Consider the following 9,440-nt stretch of genomic DNA (forward strand, 5'->3'; position numbering starts at 1 on the left):
TAGATTTCACGAAGCAGTTACGCAATCACTTACGAATCTGTCCATCTTTTCTCAATCTTTGGCGGCTTTGTTTACAATTATTAAACAGTTAATCAGCTCCGAAGCACCAGGAGGCTGTTTATAACAATAACAACAGTTGATTGGCAAGTTTTCATGCTTGTAAACTGTTTAATAAATGTAACCAAAGCCGTCAAAGATTGAGGAAAGATGTACATGTTCGTAAGTGCTTGCGTAACTGCTTCGTGAATCTGACACCCAGGTTCGTAAGTGCTTGCGTAACTGCTTTCGTGAATCAGACCGAAGGTGCTAGTGATGAGGTGGAGAAAAGGGATGTTGGGAGAGGACTTTACTGAAGTTGATGTTTCGTTCAGTAAAGTTAATTCCTAACTTGGGTTTCTCTTTACCATTCACAGTGAAGGAGATAATTATAAGGAGATAAGCGGATAAGGAGATAATTATTCAGCATTCAACACAATTTATCAACAACCAGAGTTTAATTTATAGCAATAATAACCATTGGTTTGTGAAATTCCCAAGGTTGTAAACTGTTTATTATATGTAAACAAAGGCAAAGTAATTGAAGAAAGATGCACTGGTTTCGTAAAGGGGAGACGAGACTCACCGTATTGGTGTTCCCATGGTCGAAGGTGCGCAGTTCGGTGTTGATGAGGTTGACCTCGCGCATGTCGATCTTCCACAGGAGACAGGCCAGCTTGTGCTCGTAACTGTAGTGTCTAGAGTGAAGGAGAGTGAAGGTACTCAGTACTGTCAAACAGGATTACCTATCTTGATGATTGATGATTGATGAAGATTAAGCCACCCAAGAGGTGGCACGGGCATGAATAGCCCGTAAGTGGTGGCCCTTTTGAGCCATTACCAGTATCAAGAGCTGATACTGGAGATCTGTGGAGGCGCAACTGCACCCTGCGTGACGGGAGATGTCTCCCGGACCAAGTGGTGACCAAATGGTCACCTATCTTGAGATGATTTCGGGGCTTTATAGTGTCCCCGCGGCCCGGTCCTCGACCAGGCCTCCACCCCCCAGGAAGCAGCCCGTGACAGCTGACTAACACCCAGGTACCTATTTTACTGCTAGGTAACAGGGGGGCATAGGGTGAAAGAAACTCTGCCCATTGTTTCTCGCCGGTGCCTGGGATCGAACCCACGACCACAGGATCACAAGTCCAGCGTGCTGTCCGCTCGGCCGACCGGCTCCCTCTAGCTGGAACTTTCTCATGAACATGTTAATCTTTGTTAACACTGAGGGGGGGGAGGTGTTGTTTACGACTTATCTAGAAGTTAATTTATGAAGTAAAATACACTTAATATACTCGTTATTACCTTGTATGTGAGTGGGAGTCACTAAACACGAGTCACGATAAACCATTAACCTACAATCCGTCCTCAGATCATGTCCATTCCATCCAGCGGTCGACCCCAAAGACGCAGTCATAAATTTTAACATTACTGTTCGTTCAAAATAGGAATTTTCTCAAATACAAATTAATATTGTTATATATTGAGCATAGGTTAGGTTAGGTTAGGTTAGGTTAGGTTAGGTTAGGTTAGGGTTAGGTGTTTAGGTTCTGTTGGCGATTATTTGTATTTGTAGTACGTGGGTGAAGCATTTACAGCGTTGTGGTTCGAACACCAGTCGTCAGTGAAGCACTTGTTCCGGAAGTGTTCGAACGTCAGCAGTTGTGAGTCGTGTATAAACCGTTTTTCACTCATAAACAGCTATAAGGGGTTTGGCGGGTGGATGGAATGGACTTTTGGGTCTTTGTTTATGAGGACGGGCCGCTCCCAGGAGCCCGTCCTCATCAACAAAGGACAAATACTCATCCATCCACCGGCCAAATCCCGTGTTCATGAATTCAAAAACACTTTACACACGATTCACAACTGATGATATGTGTGTGTGTGCTTTGTTTATGTCCTCTGTTCGAATCCCGTTTCTCTCAGCCCGCCCGTCCTCATAAACATAAAGACTAGGGGTTCATAAGGGCTGTCAAATGACGTGCCAAGTGAAACTGCAAGCATGAGTTGTTATCCTACCTCAGTTCATCTGAAGCCTGCTTCGAGATACTCATCTGTTTCATGAGAATGTTCTTTGGAACTATCATAAAGGAACTCTCTCTCTCGCTCTCTCTCTCTCTCTCTCTCTCTCTCTCTCTCTCTCTCTCTCTCTCTCTCTCTCTCTCTCTCTCTCTCTCTCTCTCTCTCTCTCTCTCACTCTCTCTCTCACTCTCTCTCTTTCACCTCTCTTTCCCCTATCTACCCTTTTCTCTCCCCCTTTCCCTCTACCAACCTTTTCATCTTTCTCTCCCCCCCCTCCTTTTCTCTTTTCTCTCCTCTCTCTCTCTCCACCCAATTTCCCAATTTCCCTCCCCGTTGTCTCACCTCTACTCCCTCTCCCTCACTCGTTCCCTCACTTTCCCCTCATCATTCTTCCCTCATAAAAAATTACGATCTACAAGAGGACGGAAATCCTAATTCCCGTAACTTGAATCTTTGGGAAATCTCGAAAGAATTCATACCTATTCTTTTCCCAGAAATGGGGAAATAAACACGTGGTTGAGAGGCGAGACCAAAGAGCCGAAGCTCAACCCCCGCAAGCACAATTTGGTAAGTACGTAATCTGGGAAATTTCCCGATTTCAGACACCTTTGAAAGCTGCAAGGGGGTCGCTATAGATTCCGATATTTCTTAAGCAAGTGGAATTGTGGCCGACAGCTACTGGACGATATGACACTCCCATACCCCAGATGTGTCATCTTGAAAAGCCCCAATCTTCTGGCATCTACTACTGTATTGATGAACGTATTAAACGCCTTAGTTCTCGCCTTTTGAGATGTTGGTCATCTGATGCAATTACTTCCCCAAGTTTGCTCTTATTTTTGATGGAATTAAGAAACTTTGTACAAAAGTTAAGCTTAACTTTTCCTTCCTTAATCCTTACCCACTCACACCACTTCCTCTCTACATATAGAGGGACTACGGGATCACCATAGCCCGTGCTACTTGGAACGTGTTGTTCCAAGTAGCGAATCTTAAACAACAACAAAATCTCTACACACACACAAAGATCACAATAACCTGATGCATCAAATGACATCATTTGATGCATCAGGCTATTGTGATCTCTGTGTGTGTTGATGTAGGGGCGAAGAGGGAGAACGGCCTATTGACATAGCTCGGGTTATCTTGAGGTTATCTTGAGATGATTTCGGGGCTTTTAGTGTCCCCGCGGCCCGGTCCTCGACCAGGCCTCCACCCCCAGGAAGCAGCCTGTGACAGCTGACTAACACCCAGGTACCTATTTTACTGCTAGGTAACAGGGGCATAGGGTGAAAGAAACTCTGCCCAATGTTTCTCGCCGGCGCCTGGGATCGAACCCAGGACCACAGGATCACAAGTCCAGCGTGCTGTCCGCTCGGCCGACCGGCTCCCCTTGCAGGGAGGGGTTGTGTAAAACCCTGGTTTGTGTCTCGGAGAGGCTGCAGGATCCAGTAAGTTCAGTAGAACTTCGGTTTCAACTCTTTTGACCATGTCGTAGCTCAGTCGACTAAGGAAGTGTCTGGGATGCTCCCGGACGCAGGTTCGAATCCTCGTCACGGCCCTTGTGGATTCGTTCACTTCCTCTCTACTCTTGTGATGGAAACTTCGCCTTCTGTAGAGACTTGAAGCACTGTAATGTAGCTCAACAGCCAGCACCTTTGGGGTCAACAACCAGGACCTTTGGGGTCAACAGCCAGGACCTTTGGGGGTCCACAACCAGGACCTTTGGGGTCAACAGCCAGGACCTTTGTGGTCAACAGCCAGGACCTTTGGGGTCAACAACCAGGACCTTTGGGGTCAACAGCCAGCACCTTTGGGGTCAACAACCAGGACCTTTGGGGTCAACAGCCAGGACCTTTGGGGTCAACAGCCAGCACCTTTGGGGTCAACAGCCAGCACCTTTGGGGTCAACAACCAGGACCTTTGGGGTCAACAACCAGGACCTTTGGGGTCAACAGCCAGCACCTTTGGGGTCAACAACCAGGACCTTTGGGGTCAACAGCCAGGACCTTTGGGGTCAACAGCCAGGACCTTTGGGGTCAACAGCCAGGACCTTTGGGGTCAACAGCCAGGACCTTTGGGGTCCACAACCAGGACCTTTGGGGTCCACAACCAGGACCTTTGGGGTCAACAGCCAGGACCTTTGGGGTCCACAACCAGGACCTTTGGGGTCAACAGCCAGGACCTTTGGGGTCCACAACCAGGACCTTTGGGGTCAACAACCAGGACCTTTGGGGTCCACAACCAGGACCTTTGGGGTCCACAACCAGGACCTTTGGGGTCCACAACCAGGACCTTTGGAGTCAACAACCAGGACCTTTGGGGTCAACAGCCAGGACCTTTGGGGTCCACAACCAGGACCTTTGGGGTCCACAACCAGGACCTTTGGGGTCAACAGCCAGGACCTTTGGGGTCAACAACCAGGACCTTTGGGGTCAACAACCAGGACCTTTGGGGTCAACAGCCAGGACCTTTGGGGATCCACAACCAGGACCTTTGAGGTCAACAACCAGGACCTTTGGGGTCCACAACCAGGACCTTTGGGGTCAACAGCCAGGACCTTTGGGGATCCACAACCAGGACCTTTGGGGTCAACAACCAGGACCTTTGTGGCCAACAACCAGGACCTTTGGGGATCCACAACCAGGACCTTTGGGGATCCACAACCAGGACCTTTGGGGTCCACAACCAGGACCTTTGGGGATCCACAACCAGGACCTTTGGGGTCAACAGCCAGGACCTTTGGGGTCCACAACCAGGACCTTTGGGGTCAACAACCAGGACCTTTGGGGTCCACAACCAGGACCTTTGGGGTCAACAGCCAGGACCTTTGGGGTCCACAACCAGGACCTTTGGTTTCCACAACCAGGACCTTTGGGGTCAACAACCAGGACCTTTGGGGATCCACAACCAGAACCTTTGGGGTCAACAGCCAGGACCTTTGGGGTCCACAACCAGGACCTTTGGGGTCCACAAAGAGGACCTTTGGGGTCAACAACCAGGACCTTTGGGGTCAACAGCCAGGGCCTTTGGGGTCAACAGCCAGGGCCTTTGGGGTCAACAGCCAGGACCTTTGGGGTCAACAACCAGGACCTTTGGGGATCCACAACCAGGACCTTTGGGGTCAACAGCCAGGACCTTTGGGGATCCACAACCAGGACCTTTGGGGTCAACAACCAGGACCTTTGGGGTCAACAGCCAGGACCTTTGGGGATCCACAACCAGGACCTTTGGGGTCCACAACCAGGACCTTTGGGGTCAACAGCCAGGACCTTTGGGGGTCCACAACCAGGACCTTTGGGGGCCACAACCAGGACCTTTGGGGTCAACAGCCAGGACCTTTGTGGTCAACAGCCAGGACCTTTGAGGTCAACAACCAGGACCTTTGAGGTCAACAACCAGGACCTTTGGGGTCAACAACCAGGACCTTTGGAGATCAACAACCAGGGCCTTTGGGGTCAACAGCCAGGGCCTTTGGGGTCAACAGCCAGGACCTTTGGGGTCAACAACCAGGACCTTTGGGGATCCACAACCAGGACCTTTGGGGTCAACAGCCAGGACCTTTGGGGATCCACAACCAGGACCTTTGGGGTCAACAACCAGGACCTTTGGGGTCAACAGCCAGGACCTTTGGGGATCCACAACCAGGACCTTTGGGGTCCACAACCAGGACCTTTGGGGTCAACAGCCAGGACCTTTGGGGGTCCACAACCAGGACCTTTGGGGGCCACAACCAGGACCTTTGGGGTCAACAGCCAGGACCTTTGTGGTCAACAGCCAGGACCTTTGAGGTCAACAACCAGGACCTTTGAGGTCAACAACCAGGACCTTTGGGGTCAACAACCAGGACCTTTGGAGATCAACAACCAGGACCTTTGGGGTCAACAACCAGCACTTTTGGGGTCAACTCAACGAACGTCTCTGTTATGTTTAAACAAGATAATGCTCACAAAGTTCCGGACCTGGCCAATCCTGGTGGACAAACCAGGAGCCGCCAACCTTAACACGAGACGCTCAGCCGTCACTAGCTTCATACCTGATGCTCCATTCTCAAGAACATAACTCCATCACCGAACAGTGATTGCTTCACTGACTCACATTTAGAACATGTTCGAATAACACGTAGATATTTGGAACATGTTCGAATAACACGTAGATATTTGGAACATGTTCGAATAACACGTAGATATTTGGAACATGTTCGAATAACACGTAGATATTTGGAACATGCTCGAATAACACGTAGATATTTGGAACATGTTCGAATAACACGTAGATATTTGGAACATGTTCGAATAACACGTAGATATTTGGAACATGCTCGAATAACACGTAGATATTTGGAACATGTTCGAATAACACGTAGATATTTGGAACATGTTCGAATAACACGTAGATATTTGGAACATGTTCGAATAACACGTAGATATTTGGAACATGTTCGAATAACACGTAGATATTTGGAACATGTTCGAATAACACGTAGATATTTGGAACATGTTCGAACAAGACATAGATACTTAAGAAAACAAATCAACCGACTATATTAAGGCTCTGATACACAGTTGGCCACAACTTCATCAAATAAGTAACTTTAATATAACATGTTAAATATAACTTATTTCTAATAGAAATTAATACGAAAAACTAGTTTCGAATATCATTCAATAATAGCATATAATCATTTATTAATAGCATATAATCATTTATTAATAGCATCGCTAATAGCATCACCATCATTCCTAATCTTAGTTGAGAGAGAGAGAGAGAGAGAGAGAGAGAGAGAGAGAGAGAGAGAGAGAGAGAGAGAGAGAGAGAGAGAGAGAGAGAGAGAGAGAGAGAGAGAGAGAGAGAGAGAGAGAGAGAGAGAGAGAGAGAGAGAGAGAGAGAGAGAGAGAAAAAAAATACTCAACTATTCACCTCTCGACGCAAGCTCGTGGCTACATATTTACTATTCACTACACATAGCACATAGACGTAAATTGAACAAATACACACTTGTCACACACTCTTGAACGAACGCAAACACAGAATCAGAAAAAGTATTTTAGCGAATGATTGCGGGTGACAAACATTGTTTATGTTTCACTCTCAGAGTATGCGTTCGTGAGTCAGTAATCCGGATGCAGTCACAATGAAGTCACAGTAAATAATGAAGAGGGGAATGAAACAGGTGGTGGAGAGGGATTATCAGGGGGAAAAGCGCCAAGCCATTACGACTATATAGCACTGGGAAGGGTCAGGATAAGGATTTGGGATGGGGGGGAAAGGAATGGTGCCCAAACGCTTATGTACGGAAAGGGATTGAACGCCGACCTGCATGGAGCGAGACACCTCGTCTGACTCTGTGAACTTCTCAAGCTTTACTCAGTTTATTTAATAACTTCCTCTTTGGTGATCACTAATGTAGTGAACATGTCCTCTTTTCTCCCACACACTTGTTCACGTGTAAGTGAACTATTAAGTTTATCTACCAGTACTACCTGTCTCTGTGCTAGACTAGTTAGGATGTACTTATAAGTTGTTGTTGTTGAAGATTCGCTACCTGGAACAAAAAGTTCCAAGTAGCACGGGCTATGGTGAGCCCGTAGTACTTTGTAAGTGAAGAGACAAAGTACTGTCCGTGTTTATCACACATTTCCTTGTCGTTATCAGTTGCCTGACCTGTTTCATCTGTCTGTGGCACAGTCTTCTCCCTGACCTGTCTTTGATCTGAGTGGCACAGCGTTCTCCCTCACCTGTGTTTGATCTGAGTGGCACAGCGTTCTCCCTGACCTGTCTTTGATCTGAGTGGCACAGCGTTCTCCCTCACCTGTCTTTGATCTGAGTGGCACACCGTTCTCCCTCACCTGTCTTTGATCTGAGTGGCACAGCGTTCTCCCTCACCTGTGTTTGATCTGAGTGACACAGCGTTCTCCCTGACCTGTCTTTGATCTGAGTGGCACAGCGTTCTCCCTCACCTGTGTTTGATCTGAGTGGCACAGCGTTCTCCCTGAACTGTCTTTGATCTGAGTGGCACAGCGTTCTCCCTCACCTGTGTTTGATCTGAGTGGCACAGCGTTCTCCCTGAACTGTCTTTGATCTGAGTGGCACAGCGTTCTCCCTCACCTGTGTTTGATCTGAGTGACACAGCGTTCTCCCTGACCTGTCTTTGATCTGAGTGGCACAGCGTTCTCCCTCACCTGTGTTTGATCTGAGTGACACAGCGTTCTCCCTGACCTGTCTTTGATCTGAGTGGCACAGCGTTCTCCCTCACCTGTGTTTGATCTGAGTGACACAGCGTTCTCCCTGACCTGTCTTTGATCTGAGTGGCACAGCGTTCTCCCTCACCTGTGTTTGATCTGAGTGGCACAGCGTTCTCCCTCACCTGTGTTTGATCTGAGTGGCACACCGTTCTCCCTCACCTGTCTTTGATCTGAGTGGCACAGCGTTCTCCCTCACCTGTCTTTGATCTGAGTGGCACAGCGTTCTCCCTCACCTGTGTTTGATCTGAGTGACAAATCTGATCAACTGTGTTTGATTAGGATTGATCATTACCTGCTCTAAAAACATCCACCATCACATTCTATTTCAACTTATTCCCCCATTTTCGTGTCAATGACACTAGCTAATTAGACCAATTGCTGGTCTAGATAATTTCCTAATTCCTAACTCATTAACACGTAAGTCTTTTACACCACAAGGAATTTTACACGCTTTGGTTAATCATTTTAGATCACTGCTCTGTGGCGTAGTTCATTGCATTGTTCTGTGTCAATACACATTGAAATATCCCAAAGCAAATGTTTGTTACTGTTGCAAACAGCTTCCTGAGGCTTCAGAGCTCACGAAGCCTTTAATAAATGTGAAACAAGACTCTCAAGGCTTGAGAAAGATCTACAGGTTTCGTCAGTAGCTGAGTATAAATGCCTGTTGAATCCCTGAGTATCTATAAACTTGAATGCACATCGTTTGGTGGATAGGAAGAGCGATTAGCGTGAATAAATAAAAAGATAAATAAAGAGATTATCCAATTATGCGCTGTGTAAAATATTTTTTTTGCAATGCAATGATTTGACGCCACGAGAGATTATCGCTTGCAACAGTTCCACAGGAAAGTTATTAAACCCAATCCCAGATATAGATGTAAAAATGTGTTTGGATCTTGTTAAATATAAATATTGGACTAGTTGACGGTAGAACTACCTGATGACAGAACTACCAGATGGTAGAACTAGCAATTGGAAAGCTAGCAGGTTGAAAAACTTTCCTAAAATAACCCCATTAGTTAGCTGAACTAACTGCTTGAAAGAGCCGAGCACATATATATTTACCAGATTGGAGAGGTACCTAACTGGACTGCGGACACGATGGTGGACGTACCTAAAGAGAAAGAGGCCAGC

General features: G+C 47.2%; 1 protein-coding gene across 1 annotated transcript in view; it reads right to left on the reverse strand.

Annotated features, from left to right (window-relative positions):
- The window catches only part of LOC123748909 (guanylate cyclase 32E), a 99,617-nt gene that overhangs the window by 74,780 nt on the left and 15,397 nt on the right, over positions 1–9,440 (reverse strand). Inside the window, exons 7-8 of the mRNA XM_069323309.1 lie at positions 9,421–9,440; positions 623–734 (exon numbers count right to left, since the gene is read on the reverse strand). The exon at positions 9,421–9,440 is cut by the window's right edge and continues 144 nt beyond it. Coding sequence (XP_069179410.1) covers positions 623–734; positions 9,421–9,440 — 132 coding nt within the window. The remainder of the gene's footprint in view (positions 1–622; positions 735–9,420) is intronic.

Source organism: Procambarus clarkii, chromosome 12 (genome assembly GCF_040958095.1).
Source record: "Procambarus clarkii isolate CNS0578487 chromosome 12, FALCON_Pclarkii_2.0, whole genome shotgun sequence".
NCBI classification, from domain to species: Eukaryota; Metazoa; Arthropoda; class Malacostraca; order Decapoda; family Cambaridae; genus Procambarus; species Procambarus clarkii.